The 17471-nt window shown below is 43.2% G+C and overlaps 1 protein-coding gene across 1 annotated transcript in view; it reads left to right on the forward strand.

Moving 5' to 3' along the window:
- The window catches only part of ATP10A (ATPase phospholipid transporting 10A (putative)), a 122753-nt gene that overhangs the window by 54844 nt on the left and 50438 nt on the right, over nucleotides 1-17471 (forward strand). Inside the window, exon 4 of the mRNA XM_033147532.1 lies at nucleotides 15574-15659. Coding sequence (XP_033003423.1) covers nucleotides 15574-15659 — 86 coding nt within the window. The remainder of the gene's footprint in view (nucleotides 1-15573; nucleotides 15660-17471) is intronic.

Raw genomic sequence — 17471 nt, forward strand, 5'->3', positions numbered from 1 at the left:
GCTTGGAAGGCAGCAGACAGCAATCTCGCTGACCCCCGGAGTTTTGAACACTGTTCATATTATATTTCTGAAACTGTTATTGCAATGTGGACTTTAAACCGGCCCAGCTCTATTTCATATAATACGCTCCTAGGGTCCGTACTGGTAGTAAGTAGTTGGGCTGCCTCAACACTGTCATTCTACCAAGTGCCAACGTCAGCCTTATTGCTAGTTTTGACTTTTTCAGAATTGGCTTCCCTCTGACTGAGGATTTTTCATACACCAAACCAATTTCACACATGCGCGTACACGAACAAGTGTGTGGAGCTTAAGGATTTACTAATCCTGAAATCTGAAGTACATCACCTAATCAGCAGCGCCATTACTGGCAGCCTGAGATTATGGTCTATCTTCTAAATAGATATTTATTGTTCTGCAAGCTTACACAGTCAAAACACAATGAATAAATGGATTTTTAAGAGAGAGAGAGAGAGAGAGAGCGAGAGCTATCCAGCAGAGAGTGTGATGCCTTCCTGCAAATTGCCAGTGTCATAACATGTATAGAAAAGCTGAGTATTGGGTAGAATGAGCGGTATTCAACGAAGTTTTACTCAAAAGACCCACTGACATTAATGAAGATGTCTTGGTTAGGCCTTTGGCTGATTAATATTCTGCAGCCTTTTAAATGTGTCTGTGGGATGCAGGTGTGTGTCATTGTTTTGCTGTTTTGTTTTAATTACTTGTTTCTATACTGTATTTTATTCAGTGAACCACCCTGAGATCTTACAATGAAGGGTGTTATCTAGTAAACACATAATAAAAATATTAATAGGCCTTCTTTGAGTAAAACATAGCTGGACACCATGCAATGCCTGTTATTTATTACAGAAGGGAAGGGTGCAGTTATAGAGACTGTAATGCAGCCTTTGCCATTATACTGGCCCACAGATGCTGCTGGACTACAACTCCCATCACCCTGACTATTGGCCGTGCTGGCTGGGGCTGATGGGAATTGTAGTCCAAAACATCTGGAAGGCACCAGACTGGCAAAAGCTGCTCTGATGCATCAGGGGTTTCATTAGGTGCTTGTGCAGTTGTAGGGATTTTTTTTTTTTTGCAGAGTATGTGGCGGTCTTCTTCGTCTTCACAAGTTCACATGCTTATCTCCAGGAGCCGGCATAGCGTAGGGACCGAAAGCTACAGTATAAAAAAGGTAAAGGGACCCCTGACTGTTAAGTCCAGTCGCAAATGACTCTGGGGTTGCGGCGCTCATCTCGCTTTATATACTTACTTGGAAATGGTTCCCACTGGAATCAGCGGAAACTACTTGTGAGTAAATATCATTAGGGTTGTGCTACAAGGTGGAGTCCATGATCCTTGGGTTTGGGTAGATAGATATAAAAACATGCAAAGTACAATAAAAGTAATAAGTGTGACCAATACAAATGCATGCAGAAATAGAAAAATTAAAATGGGGAGAGAAACCTAAAAGCAAAGTCCTTGGTTCAAATCTCTTTGGAGGCACGAACTTAGGCAAGCAGCCCTTTCTAAGCCTTGTGTCTCCTGTTTGTAATATAAAAAAATGTAATACTGATGAGCTAAAGTGCAGTTGTAAAGATTACTGAGATTATTCAAGTTCAGTGCTTTGAACATTCAAAAAGTGCTTTATGGTTTGGATCCAGACTTCAGTCCTGCCAGTAGGAGCATCTCCCCACACTGTTGAGTATTATGAGGTGTTGGAGGTAGAACCGTGGGTGGCACTGTGATCTAAACCACCGAGCCTCTTGGACTTGCTAATCAGAAGGTTGGTGGTTCGAATCTCCTCAATGGGGTGAGCTCCTGTTGCTCTGTCCCAGCTCCTGCCAACCTAGCAGTTCGAAAGCACACCAGTGCAAGTAGATAAATAGGTACCACTGTGGTGGGAAGATAAACGGTGTTTCTGTGCGCTCTGGTTTCCTTCATGGTCCTCCGTTGTGCCAGAAGTGCTTTAGTCATGACCAGAAAGCTGTCTGTGGACAAACGCCAGCTCCCTTGGCCTGAAGCAAGATGAGCGCCACACCCCATAGTCAAGTTTGACTGGACTTAACCTTCCAGGTGTCCTTTACCTTTACCTTTACCTTTTAGAATTGTGGTCTGCAGGAGGGGGGGGGGAATTGGCAAAAGTCACATTCCCCCTTCCACAGTGGGATCCCTCCCCTGGATCCTAAGCCTTCTGTGAATGGAAGGGGCCTGTGAATAGAAGATGATGTCTGGATCTGACCCATCAAATTAAAAACATCATAACCAGTGCTTTTTTTCAGGGGGTAATCAAGGGTACACAGTACCGGCAACTCTTTCTGTTGTTGATAAAAAACTGTGGCACTGACTGTAACAACTTCATGGTGAGTACCAGGACCTATTTTTCAAGGAAAAAAGCACTGATCATAACCCTACTTGTGTGTGAATGCTTTTGTCGTGTACCCTGCTGAATGGTAAGCCACAGTCTGGTCACACTGTGAAACCTAGCATACAACCAATCATCATCATCATCATCGTTCACAAAAACCAAATCAAGATGATGGGCCAATAATCAACCCATTTTAAAACCCAGTTTAAAAAACCCAGTTTAAAAACCAGTCCCCAAGAGCTCAGATCGGATGGCTTTGTTTGTTGTGAAGCAAATTTTGTGTTTTAATGAAAAATTCCTCATTTTTCTGCAAGGGCTGGTGAGTACAGAGAAGCCATAATAGTTCCTCACAGGGAGGAAAACTACAATGGCGTGAGGAAAAACAAAATCGAAAATTCTTTCTAGTAGCACCTTAGAGACCAACTGAGTTTGTTCCTGGTATGAGCTTTCGTGTGCATGCACACTTCTTCAGATACCTGAAGTGTGCATGCACACGAAAGCTCATACCAGGAACAAACTCAGTTGGTCTCTAAGGTGCTACTAGAAAGAATTTTCGATTTTGTTTTGACTATGACAGACCAACACGGCTACCCACCTGTGAGGAAAAACAGTATTCCTTCAGTAATGCGAATCCATGCTTGTTTCTGGCCTGCCTTCATTTTATCGATTCATTTGTGGAATCCTGCGGATGCGATTGTTACAGTGCGCTGCTGGGATGCTAATAAATATAGTTTCTCCGTCAGAAACAGATCTAATCTTTTTCTAGCGAAGTTTGCTGCCTGTAATTACATGTCCCTTGTTGATACTCAACCAATGAAAGTAGTCACTGGTGCCAGGCACAGTTTTAATTTCATAAACTGTACTGCCAGTTCTCCAGTGTCTCAGAAAATTCCATTTGAATATATAAATATTGTGTACAACTTCGCCTGCCTGGTAGGTTAGCAAATAAGAGACCACTCAAGCAAATTGGGGGGGGGGGGAGAGAGATATTATGTGCATAATTGCAGTTTAAAGAGCTGATGTTCTGGAGTTCAGTCAGTTTTTGAAGTGCTGTTGCTGGGGAGCTCAGTTTACAGCTCTCTTTCCTTACCTTGCCAAGAATATATATATATATGGGAGCCTTGCCAAGAATATATATATATATTGGGGGGGGGGGGAGCCGAAGTTCCAACAAAACAAAACAAAAAAGAACCATAGTTAACAAGTAGCCTTTATTTCAAGTTAGTTATGTAAGGAAATATTTAGAAATGGTTTAATTTAGCATGAACAAAATCAGTACTGTGTGTGTGTGTGTGTGTGTGTGTGTGTGATTAAGAATATGAGGAGACACCCACAAGAAAAAATAACCCGTAATAAAATAGCCCCAGGATTTAGGACTGCCCATTTGCACATACAATTGGCATATGCATCACCTACACCCAACTTTAAACTTCACATATGGAGTGGGGGGGGAGCATTTGTTTGAAAGCACCCTTTGGGGAAATCAAGTTTCCTAGCAATGTAGCATGTGTCGAGGGGGGATGGGGACGGGGGACCTCAAAATGTGAAGTAGCCGGCAAGTATAACTGTTTGCAGACTATTACCGTACTAGAGAGTTCCAAAGCTGAGAGAGAAAGCATTGGGAATTATTGTGCTTGGATCCGAAAGGGTTCTCTGAAGAGACACGGGCAAGAGAGATGCTCTTTAAGAACCTTGTTCTGCGGAAGCACTGAACTGCACCACTGCACCTGCAGCCAGTTTTCATTCAAATAAACACAGGCGCGCATATGTGTGTGTGTGTGAATGAAAAATGAGGGAGCTAAAGAGGACAGAGGTGAATAACTAAAGCTTGCTTCTGTATTTTACTTATTTACCCCATTCGTACCCCATTTTTCCTTCAAGAAGCTTGAGATAATGTACGGTAGGTGTTTCTCTCTATCATTTTAATCTCACAACAACCCTGTGAGGTAGGTTAGGCTAAGAGATAGTGACTGCTAAGTGCAGTACAGGGGTGCCAGCATAGATAAAATAATGGGGGGCTGGTAAGCCTCGCCTTGCATAATTGATCATATGACACAATGCATGCACACCATTTGAATGGCAATGCCCATCAACTTGCTGGGGGACAGCCCCCTCAAATATTTAATTGGGGGCCCCCAGTAGACCCCTCGGCCCCTAAGAGTTGGCGCCTATGGTGCAGTGTTTCCTAAGCTTGGGTCTCCACCTGTTTTTGGACTACAACTCCCATCGTACCTAGCTAGCAAGTCAGGGATGATGGAAATTGTAGTCTCAAAACAGCTGGAGGCCCAAGTTTGGGAAACACTGGCCTAGTGGATGGGGATCGAAACTCAGGCTTCCTAGTTCATCTCTCTAAGCCCGGTGGGAAAGACTTCAAATCAAATCAAATCAAATCAAATACCTTTATTGGCATCAAAGTATAAAACATTTCAGGTCCCTATGATAATTAAAAGGACAAGGGTGAAGCTGTCGAGGGTCATAAGGTCACACTGTGATTGTGTGCACTTAGGTATTCTGCTTCACCCTGTCTGTTCCCCGAAAGGATGGTTTGTTGGGAACCCTTTCGGGTAAAATTGTGGCTAAAAAGGAAGCTACTAAAACAGTGATATCTTTGTCCCGATCTGCCAGGAGAAACCTCATTTGACGACTTCTTGGAGTTACAGGCCAGAGGTCCAACATTTTGCTCAGCATCAGTTGGTGAGGTCTACTGTGTAGAGGGCAATCTAAGAGAATGTGGTCTATTGAAATAGGTACTCCTTGGTTGTAGGCACACAGATGGGCTTGATATGGAGTATGTGAGAATCTACCTTTGGTCACCGCAGTGTGAAAGACGTGTTGCCCTCCAGATGTATTAAGAGTCCAACAACATCTGGAAGACCACAGGTTTCCTATGCCTTCCCTAGCCATTTCACCAAACCGCTTTGAATTTAGAAATTTATTAACAGGAGTATGTTCTTAGAAGAAGCTCATTACTGGGTTGCTAGAGCCATGATCTTCAAGAGATGAGCGTTCCTTAATTAAACAATTGGTTTTATTATAATGTGCTCAATATTATATGTGTGGAAATTATTCCTTTTCAGGAACTGCAGTGACTAGTTCATCTTCAGAGACTGACTCAGGTCTGACTCAGACAGTTACAGCCCACGGGGGTGTTCTCCCTGCGAAGGGAAAGTCTTAAGCACTGACGTTAGGCTGTGGAAATAAGTGAAATGAACAGTTGTTCAGGGAACATGAGAACGAATTCTAATGAATAGCAGAAATTTGAAGAATGTGGACGGGATATTTATAGAGTAGAACAAGTTCAAAGACACTAATTTGGAGAAGGTAGACTGTGAAGCAGTTATATGAGCAGAACCAAAATACAATAGTGTTCAGTGTGACTTTTGCCTGAGTGGAGGGGCTTCGGTAAGATCAGAATGTTGCTTTGTTCGAGATCCTTCACATATTACAGTTACGAACGGGATCCATTCCGGAGCCCCATTCGCAACCTGAAAGGTCCGTATCCTGAAGCGCCAAATCTGCACATGCTCGTTGCGCGATTCGCCGCTTCTGCGCATGTGCGCGACGTCATTTGACGCGCATGCACGAACTGCCGAACCCGGAAGTAACCCGTTCCAGTACTTCCGGGTTCGGCGCGTTCGTATCCCGCGACGAACGCAACACGCAGCATTCGCAACACGAGGTACGACTGTACTCACAATGAAGGGGATATACTAGGGAGTGGGGCTGTGCACCCATCTCCAAGTGCCCGTGGGTCATGGTGGTTGTCTACAAGGAAGAACTCAAGCACAAGCAACTGCCTAGGCCTAGGCTTCTATGCAACCTTATTCTGAAGCTAGTGCTGTTAGACAGCTAGATGTCCCCAATTTTGATGTCCGTGTGAAAGTGAAGGTGATGCGGCTTGTGTGGAGCCCAAACATGAGCATGATTGCGCACCTGCAGGCGGAGGGGTCTGGTGGCATGCAACCCCCCCCCCCCAATTTTGTATCGCTAGATCAAGTTGAATGAATTAACTTAAACCGTTTTAGTTTAAGTAAATACAGTAAGCACTTAATTGCTACTGTTCTGAATTCTGTTCTGCTATTATCTTCCATTGCGGGTCATGAAAACTGCTGTTCCAAATAATGCTCTTTGTAGGGTAGGGGGCTCCGGGGATGAGTATATAGAACCAAGGGGGCAGTGGTCTTAAGGAGTTAGAGCAATGTGCGCATTTTGCTCCCATTAGCCGGCTGCGGAGAGACAGAACTGGCACAAATTCAAACATATTTTCCCTGCAGAAGCCTCTCCTAAATCAAATTTGTCCAAATATACACTTAGAGCTTGCCACTGGCTTGAAAAACTCTGCTGTGGGTCATCGGCAGGCTCTCCAACAGTCTTCAGAGAGAGGCCACACATTCATGAACACTGTCAGCTCTTTAAATCCCAGTGAAGTCAGTGGGGTTTCAGCTGCACAGCATTGCCACAATAAGTTGGGGTATGTGTGTATTCAAAAAAAGAATTGTGATATCTTTATTTTTATATACTGCAGAGAACTAGGAATGTAAATATTTTCCACCGGTATAGGTTAAAGTTTTCAAAACACTATAAATCATTCTTATGAAACCTGACTGGAGCAAGCAGGGAATAGATCGGCACTGCCGCTCTTCCTGGTGTGGCTGACAAAATATTTCCAGCTCGCATAAAACATTCCATAAGCAATTACTGAGGGTGTGGCGGCCAGGCCAGCTGCCCTGTAATCCTGAAAACACATGGGTCCATCTTTCGTGGGCTTCGGCAGAGAGAGAGAGAGAGCTGGAAACCTTTGCTGCGACTTGAATGCAAGAGGAGCTGGATAATGTTTAGCGCAGGGGTGGCCAACAGGGTGCCCTCCCCTCCAGCTTGTATGGCCAAGAGCTGAGGGCAAATGGGAGTTGCAACCCAACATCTATAGGACACTTGCTGCAGAAGAGTGGATGCAGGACTTCTTTCTGTATGACCTGCTGCCCCAAGGATTTGGCAGCCTGCTGTAAATACAGTCATACCTTGGGAGTCGAATGGAATCCGTTCCAGAAGTCCATTCAACTTCCAAAACATTTGGAAACCAAGGCATGGCTTCCGATTGGTTGCAGGAAGCTCCTGCAGCCAATCAGAAGCCATGGAAGCCCCGTCGGATGTTCAGCTTCCAAAAATAGTTCACAAACCAGAACACTCACTTCCAAGTTTCCAGCGTTCGTGAGCCAAAACATTCAAGAACTAAGCTGTTCGAAAACCAAGGTACTACTGTACTGTAGTACTAATTGGGGTGGAGTGTTACTGGCAAGCAAGGCAAAGCCAAGCGGTTTTCTTTCCTCCCCCCCCCATGTTTTTTATTGATTTTCAAATTCCTTTCCATTTCAGTACATTATTCCCTTAACATTTTGACTTCCCATCCTTGCTCCATTATGTTTCTGTTCAAATCGTTCACTTACTGCCATAAATGCAGTATTTTTTTTTCCTATGACATATATCGGGGTCAGCAAACTTTTTCAGCAGGGGGTCGGTCCATTGTCCCTCAGACCTTGGGGGGGGAGGGGGGAAATGAACAAATTCCTATGCCCCACAAATAACCCAGAGATGCATTTTAAATAAAAGGACACATTCTACTCATGTAAAAACACTCTGATTCCTGGACAGTCCGCGGGCCGGATTTAGAAGGCGATTGGTCCGGATCCAGCCCCCGAGCCTTAGTTTGCCTACCCATGACATATATCCTACATTACATTCCTTTACCGTTCTCGTTCATTTGCTTATATTTCAAGTCCTGCTTGCGATTTCATTTGACTAATATTTTCTCAGATAATCCGAAAAGGGCCTCCACTCTTCCACAAACATTTCTTCTTTTTTGGTCTCTTGTTTTTGCTGTCAATTGCACGTAGTCCAATAATTTCAAAGTCCATTCCTCTTTTGTTGGAACTTCTTTTTCCCCCATGTATGTGTATACAGAATTCTGGCTGCGGTGGTAGCGTACATTTAACCAACAAGAAGTTGTAGTACGTTGGGTGGAGACTTGCAGTGGTCAGGATCCCCAAGAAGGGGGTTCCATGTGTAAGATTATGCAGAGGCAGAGTCTTGATCCATTTCATCTCTCCTGTTAAGATTGAAGGCACAAGGTGCTTACACTGACAAGGGGGTAAATGAGGATTTGAAGTTAGTGGCTGGTCATATGTAAAATCTGTCCACTCCATCCCACTTTTCATGCTCATGCTGAAGATCTGATTGGTGAACATCATGCAATTCTGAGTGTGTGGCAACTTTGCAAATCCTGATTGTGACTGGGGATAGAAAGATCTGTCAATGTCACTTCTCATAGTATCTCACTTTCCCCCGTTTTAAATTCAGCTCTCCACATTTTGCAGCAGTATTTGGAATTTAAAAAGAAATCCGCACAGAAATTTGTAAGCATTATAGTGAGAATGTTTCCTAACAAACACAATTTCATATGCAGTTGCAACTAATGGAATGTGTGCAACATGGGAGGGTTTTTTCTAGGAAAAGTTCCCTTGTTACTTTGTTGGGTGTTGTTTACGTAATCTTGTTATATTTATAGAGCTGAAATGTTCTTTTTTTGTATGTTATTATATTCGCTGTTTTGTTTTGCTGTGTTATTAGGAAATTCTTTTCACACTGGTTTTGAAATGCCTTGTTTTCTTCGTTGTAAGCTGCTTTGAGCATTTGTCTGTGTGTGGAAAAGCAGCATACACATAAAATGAATGAATGTACAATTTTTACAAGCAGTTTCCCGTAATATAATGCATGTTTGTAGATTATTTTCACTGGCACCTTCATTTTTATGTGTTTTTATTGCATCTAATATAAGCATTTTTGTAAACGTTAATTGGAGAATTGCAACATTTGGATATGTGTGAATTTTGAAGGATAGCTGTGTTTTGGTTTTCAGGTTTTGGAATGTGCACATTTGATAGATTTAAATATGTTGTTGTTGTTGTTCAGTCGTTCAGTCGTGTCCGACTCTTCGTGACCCCATGGACCAGAGCACGCCAGGCACGCCTATCCTTCACTGCCTCCCGCAGTTTGGCCAAACTCATGTTAGTAGCTTCGAGAATACTGTTCAACCATCTCATCCTCTGTCGTCCCCTTCTCCTTGTGCCCTCAATCTTTCCCAACATCAGGGTCTTTTCCAGGGAGTCTTCTCTTCTCATGAGGTGGCCAAAGTACTGGAGCCTCAACTTCAGGATCTGTCCTTCTAGTGAGCACTAGAAATATGTACTGAATCAAATTTATGCTCCATCCCTTGTTATGACTGTATGAAAACTAATGAGCTAGTATATTCAAGAACATCATTTCATGGTTACACAGAGAGGCCAAAAGCAAATTAGCAAAGAATGTGAAATGTTCTTTTCACTCAAGATATTTCATTCATTTTGTGCCAAGGCAGATAGATGAAACAGGGTAGGTAAATATGCGATACCCACAACAAATCTGTTCTAGGGCCAGCATAAATTTTGTCAGAAACATCCGAACCTTCTCCCCAGACTAGCTGTGTTTCCTATAGCAGTTTGGAATGTGTCTGACACTTTACAGCAGCTCTCACTCATCCCTGGAATAAATCTGTGAAGGAATTTGTTAAATAGTCCCATTTTATAGATGGCAATGGGTGTGACTTGCCCAAACCAAGAGGAAAAAAATTATGGCTTGGAGGAATCCGAACTCGGTTCCCCATCATAGTTCAAGTCTGACATTCTTCCTACTAAACCCACATTGCCACCTACATCAGGCACCCCCAAACTCGGCCCTCCAACTGTTTTTGGACTACAACTCCCATCACGCTAGCTAACAGGACGAGTGGTCGGGGATGATGGGAATTGTAGTCCCAAAACATCTGGAGGGCCAAGTTTGGGGATGCCTGACCTAGATCATAGCAGCGCTCACTATTTGGCCACACTGCATAACTATCACCATAGGAATCTTTCCATTGGTATTCCAAAGTATCTCCAGGAAATCTAAATTCAATGCATTGTTACTTGGAGAGAAAAAATGTCTGTCTTGCTGGTTGGCAGCACAGCTCTGCAAACTGTTGTGGGCACTTCTAGACTGTCCCCATTTTGGGGTGGCAAATGGGCCGGGTTCCACCCAACTTTAGGGAGGCCCAGCATGTGTGTGTGTGTGTGATGTCATGCACGTGACACGTGTGTGATGTCATGTGATGGGAGGAGTCCCGCCAGGGCCCACTAAGGTCACAGGTAGGCCAGCCAGGCCATGGGAAGGCCCGCCAGGGCCTGTCGCAGCCTTCGGAAGGCCTGGTGGGGTTTGTAGTAGCTTCAGGTAGGCCCAGTGGAGCCCACTACAGGCTGCACAATATTGAGGGGCCCCGACTCCCTCCTTGTAAAATTGGGGGGTGTCCCCCTCCACCTGTAAGGTGGGATTCAATCACACACCACCAAAGGTTTCACGTTCAAACTTGACTTGGTCTTGTGTACCAAAACCACTCCCTCTTAAGATAAGAATTTTATTTTTTTGCGATAAAGAAAGTGTTGGGGAAATGTACTGGGAAACATGGAGATTACACTGGTGCAACCAAGTGATCAGAATGAATGCTGAATGCACAGGACACCTGGAACAGAGCATTTGAGAATTTATTTTCACAGGTGTGGCAGAGGATTATTCTCTCTCTCTCTCTCTCTTTAAAGGAATTCCCAGTCCCACTGAGTTAACATTTATACATAATCCTATTTGCTTAGTAAAAAGAGAAAAAGTTAGCTTTGTACCTGTTTCATCTTAGTTGTAGGGGAGGGCGAAGGTTTTTTTTTTTTTAAACTCTATTACCGTGGAGGGCGAGGAAGTACCTGAGTTAGCAGCAACTGCTTTCTCTCATCTCAGCTTTTCGTTCAGCACTTTTTGTAAAAGGGGGGGGGCAAGTAATGTCTTAATACTTTTGACAAATGTTTAAGAGGAAACCCCTGAGAGAGCAGAGAGTCCTCCTCCTGAAGGCCAGTCTAATCAAACAGAAGGCACATTGCGGTTGCTGAACTCAGCAAACAAGAGACTGATCCCGGCACCGGATAGATATATTATGTTCGACGTCAATTGTGAGCTTCAGAGCTTCTACGCATCCTTTCTCCCAGGAACACATGCCAACAAAGGGCAATTCTTATATATATATATATATATATATATATATATATATATATATATCAGTGTGATATCTAGAGATGAAGTCTTCCTTGCAAAAGAAAACTGTCAAGGCCCAAGGAAAGCAATTACATTGGGCTCACTTATCGGCATTGTAAAATGTTCTCTCTCTCTTTGCTGCGTAATTGTCATACATCAGCTCATCTGGGAACGAAAGGCCTTCAGTTCTGTTGATTATGTGGTTGCGATCTGTTATAAATTACCTTAAAATGTATCCACGAGGCCATCTGAGGGTGAGAGAATCCAATTACAGGGGGAGTCCAGGAAAGGGGAAGGAAGCTCCCTCCCTCCCTCCCAAACAACTGAAATTGGATTTCCAACTTTTTTCGAGAAATGAAAGCTCTCTTTGCCTACCGTTTGGATACAGAATGCTGACACCATTTTGACGGGGGGGGGGGGAGTTCTTATTCATCAATGAGTGAACAAGTACATTAGCCGGTGCTCTGCTGCTTTGCAAGCACAAATGCAAGTTCACACTGATCAAAGTGATGTTCTGCTTTGTTTGTCATCATACTTCAGCAAGCAGGAGCCTTGCCGTGTCAATGTTCTTGCGTTAACTGCATGCAAAAAAAGGGTGTGTGTGTGTGTGTGTGTGTTGCTAATAGGAATGTCTCCAAATAATTTGGGGGAGAATTATAAGCACCTAATTGTTATAAAAATTAGGTTCAACCCCAGAAGGGAGTCCACGAACCTGGGGGAGAGCCTTAGTAGGGCTCCCCTTCTCTCAGGAGTACTTACGAATAAATTGAGACGATACAGAATCTCCCAAAGCAAGGCGATAGCCCTTTATTAGAAACTGCTGCAGCAGGGTGTCTTGCAAGCAAAAGACCTCCAACAAAGGCGCGCAAGCTCCTATATAGACTTTTGAAATTGCCCCCCTCCAGCTCAAGACCACCCCTCCATACATCACAAATTGGGAGGGTCTGTTAGCATTGATCTGAGCATCCTGGATCCTGCCCCCTGCCTCCTCTTGCCCTCCACCAAAAACCCATCAAGTGAAACAAAAGATATTTACATTTCCCTATTTCCCAGCCAAGTTAATCACACCCTTTTGTCTGGCACTCAGGTATCAGGATGCCAGAGATTATCACTCAGGCAGAGGGCTGCTGAGAAGCTGGAGGGGCAACCCCCCCCCCTTTTGTTCCTGAGACAAAGAAATACTTGGTCAGTTGGGAGTCAAAAATGGAGTGAGGCCTGTCTTCCTGTGCTGTTTTTCAGACATGTGGCCTTATTTGTTTTGGTACATTAATAACAATTATTATATATAAATAAAATACCTTAAAATTATTATAACATAATTATACATCTATATAACCATGCACACACACATACAGATGCATATCTATACACATACCTATCAATTTTATTTCCACCCTTCCTCCAAGTAAGCTTGTTTCCAGCTGCTCCAAAGGGTAGGACACAAACCAGTCGATTCAAGTTACAAGAAAGGAGATTCCAGCTTAACGCCAGAAAGAACTTTCTGGCCATCTGAACTGTTTGGCAGTGGAACAGACTCCCTTGGGATGTGGTAGATAGGAGGTACTTAAGCAGAAGCTGGATGACCATCTGTCATGAATACTTTAGTTAGGATTCCTGTGGGGGGGTTGGACTAGATGACCCTCAGAGTCCCTCCCAGCTCTACAATTCTATGATTCTGAGGAGCTCAGGCTGTTAGCCAAAAAGTGAAAAGGCATTGTGCAAATTACACCGAGGCACAGTTCAAAAGACAACAGCTTGCTCTTTTTTCAAGTCATTCAGAATACTTTGGACTCAAACAGACACATGAACCAACCGTAACTTGTAAGATGCAGAAAATGATGCAGGAATTCAGGAAGAAACTGTATCTCCCCCCCACCCCACCCCCAATCAGTATTGATGCAAGAAATACAGTGGTGCCTCGCAAGACGAAATTAATTCGTTCTGCGAGTGCTGTCGTATAGCAAATTTTTCGTCTTGTGAAGCACCAACGGGGGAAGAGCGGTTTGACGGGGGGGGGGGACGGAAATTTTTTCGTCTTGCGAGGCAAGCCCATAGAAAAATTCGTCTTGCGAGACAGCCTTTCGCTAGCGAATGCCTTTCGTCTAGCGAGTTTTTCGTCTAGCGAGGTACCACTGTACTATCAAATAGACATCCATTATACTTGCGTAACTGCACCCACACAGCTATTTCAAGTGATACCAATTTGACCAGATCTGCACTTTAAATTTGCAAACTTGATTTTTACAGTTCAGTGGCCTTCACAGTTCTCCAAATGTAGCAGTGCAGTTCTTGGCTGTTTGCGCATGTAAAAACACATGCACAATTAAAAAAAATAGGCTATTTCAGTCTTGGAAGTGCATAAAACTATGTGTAAATCACCTTGAGATGGTTGCTTAGAAAGTGATTAATATATTGATGATAATGTAATGCAACCATAATAATATATGTTTTGTACCGTGTACAATACCAGTGTTGTTATTTATACATAGAATTATGCAGACAAAACATGTGATATTCATCGTGCTTCATCACATGTAAAACTATGAGAAACTTGCCCCCCCCCAAAATGTACCGATTAATACCAGAAGACAACAGAATTGAACCATGAGTGAACAAATATACAAAGGAATCTGAGTCAGAAGACGGCTGTTTTGCAAAACCATCATTTGCAAGACCAAATAATGCCTTATCTATGGGAAATAGCACCTTTTCCCACATACCAAATGTTATGCTTTGGCCTTCTTGGAATTTTCTCTCAATAGAAGTGCAACCTTCAGAATAACCATCAGAACTGTGTGGAACAAGGTTGAAAACAACTGAACATTTTCTGTGGGCAACCCCCCCCCCCAGCACACAGAAAGAAACCTGATCGTGCAGAAAGGCTCTTAATTAGCATGATTGCTGCCGAAAGAATGGAGTATTTAAATCTCCATGTTTAAACAAAAGAGGTATTTGCTCTGCCGTGAAAGTCCAATGATAAAACCTTACAATAACGGGTAAGTGTTTGGGATATGCAGACGGTGCCAATGCCAGCTTGAGTCTAATTAGTTAGGGAATCAAGGAGAATTTTAAATGTTAATTAGGTAAGAAGCATCCTACTGTATGTGCCTAATTTACTGTACAGGATTAATTTATCTGAGCTAGCATGAAGCAATTAAGAAGCCCTGATTATATTTTCAGAAAGCTTGTATTAACATTCCCGTAATTGACAACGTATTGATTTATATTCTCCCAGATTGCAGTTTGTCTTTTTGCTTGAACTTGAAACCTGCCAGCGATCATCTTAAACGCTTTCAGCCTGCCTGGATATTTTTCTGAAACCCAAAATAATGGTGGTGGGTTGTGGCTTTACGGCAGGGAGCAAGCAAGATTGGGTGCTTGTGGGTACACATTAGTGCTTCTACTGTATAATGTGCAAAGTAGCCACACAGCTTTTACTCCCTTGCTTGCTCAGTGGAAGCTGGCAAAGGGGAACTACAACTGGAATAAAATATAAAATAAAAAAATTCCTTCCAGTAGCACCTTAGAGACCAACTAAGTTTGTTCTTGGTATGAGCTTTCGTGTGCATGCACAAATCCTTAAAAAAAAAATGCAGCCATATCACCGCTTATAAGAACAGAAGCAAATAAATGCTGGAATTGTGTACCTTCTCTGTAAAACAGCAGGTGTGCCAACCTCTTTCTCCCCTCTCCCCACTGGATGTTGCTGGACTACAGCTCTCCTCATCCTTGATCATCTGCCATGATGGCTGAGGGTTGATGGGAGTTGGAGTCCCGACAGCATCAGAAAGAGCCACAAGTCATCTTTACTGGTTAATCCCAAACAGGTTGTTTATAGAATCAGTATAATATTTTATTGATAAGTAGCTTGCCTTTGCATATTTTGATGGGTAATATGGGAAAGTAGTATAAATATCAGAGGATCATAATGAAGATCAGCTATATAGGATCAAACCAAAGGTTTCTCTCGTCCAATGGGCGGGCAGATGGCACCGTCCCTAAAACAAATTGTGCATGTTAAGCTTTTTGCTAATGGCTTGCTTCTGTTATTTCCTTTGCTCCAGGACTCTGAATTTGACCCGTTGAAGTTTACTAGCCTAATTGAATGCGAGGAGCCGAATAACGACTTAAGTAGGTTTCGAGGCTTCATGTGAGTACATCCTTGCAATTTAATCTACAGTTAAGAATTGCCCTGCAGGTTTAGACTGCAATCTTCTGCATGCTTACCCGGGAGTAAGGCCCGTCGAACTTAATAGGACTTAACTTCTGAGTAGACGTGTATGGGCTTGCGCTGTCAAACCTTTGCATAGTGAAGTTCGCAAGTCTTATGAATCGTTTATGGGAGGAGAGGGTTGTGATGGAAATGAATTTGACGGGGGTAGTGAACATGTGACTGGTGGCGTGACTTTTGTTTTTCGCTACATCTTCGTACCCATCAGCGGCTCAGGAAAAAGCACAAAAGGATACGAGTCGCATCTGGGGAAGGCTTAAAACTTGAAAGTGTTTCAGTAGTTGGTGGAAGCGGAACCTGAGGCCGCTGGATGAATTAAACAAGAGCTACAGTGAGGGTGATGAATTATGAAGCAAAGCCAAAACCATTTTGGGAAGTTTTCTTTTAAATAAAATAAAATACAAATGTACATGGAAAACCTGTTAAGAGGGGATTGCAACTCCTGTTCATCTGATTATCTGACATCAGCAGAGAGAATGGAGAAAAGCTGTTTAAATTCTTGGGCGAGGCTTAGCATCCATCTTTCCATAGACTTATTTCAATCCTGTGTCAAAAATCAGACCTCTGTGATATTCTTAACATTAGAGCAGCCATGCTGGATAAAATGAAGGGTCCCTCATGTCTAGCACCCTCTCTGCTCCCAGACTTGCCACAAGGGACAGCTTCTTGCTTGGTTTTGAGCTTTTGGAGTGGATAGTCGAGTTTATTTGTATTTATTTAAATGGATTGGTTTATCTTTCCCAGGAGTTACTGGGGATTGAACCTGTGACTTTTTGTGTGGGAAGCAGTTGCTCTAACACTTAAGTGATGGCCATTCTTTCCGAATATGTTTGATATGTTGTGAGTCAGTTCAGGCACGATCTTGTGAGGAGCAATTTTTGATAAAAAGTTTTCTTTCTTGGAATTTATTCTCCTAGACTCTCTGGGCAACTTCCTGCTTGCAAAACCATATTGAATTCGGTGGCATTTGGTCACTTTTCCATCAGTACTTAACATTTTATTTACTTATTTATGGCGTTATAAAATTATCTGGGCAGCTTACAATAAATAAGTAAAAGAATAATTGAAATACAGAGTAAGACAGGAAACCTATATCCCATGCCCATAGAATATCCCTCACAAAGTCTTTGTTTAAATCAAGGGTTGTCTCTTCTTTGCTCAGCTCGATGAATATTTCCAAAAGGTAGCCATTTATCGTATTTAGAAGTTTCGTTTCTTTGTCATTGCCTAAACATAACTTTACCCACACAATGTGAGAGAAATCGGGTTCTACCCTGAGTAAGAGCACGTGTTGCGATCGGGACCTGGCAAGACTCATCCCTTCCTGTGGGGGTGGGGCCGGCAGCCGGCTGTAATAGCTATAGGTTAGTAGGTCTTGCTGGGCAAAGCTAAATGTAGCAATTTGTGATGGACAGCTTAGCTTCCTATATATTCCTCTGCACGCAGGGTGATCTCTCTCTTGGCTTCGGCTTCTGATCACCCATCCCGCCCCCCCTGTTTTTATTAGGCCTCTGTGTTTGACCTTGCAACTGCCTGTCATGGGGTCGTCTGCTTTGTGGCAGGGGCCCAGTAGGAATTTGTCCATATGGCTGATTGGCTGTTGCCATTTTGGTTTTGCCTACTGCAGTAGCAACTTGTCACAACTTGTAAGGTTGGCGGTTAGGCATTGGTTCCTGTGTGGATTGCTGGTTTGGGCGGTGCCCATCCAGAATCATGATGATACTGGGAATT

This window comes from Lacerta agilis, chromosome 4 (genome assembly GCF_009819535.1).
Source record: "Lacerta agilis isolate rLacAgi1 chromosome 4, rLacAgi1.pri, whole genome shotgun sequence".
Lineage (NCBI taxonomy): Eukaryota > Metazoa > Chordata > Lepidosauria > Squamata > Lacertidae > Lacerta > Lacerta agilis.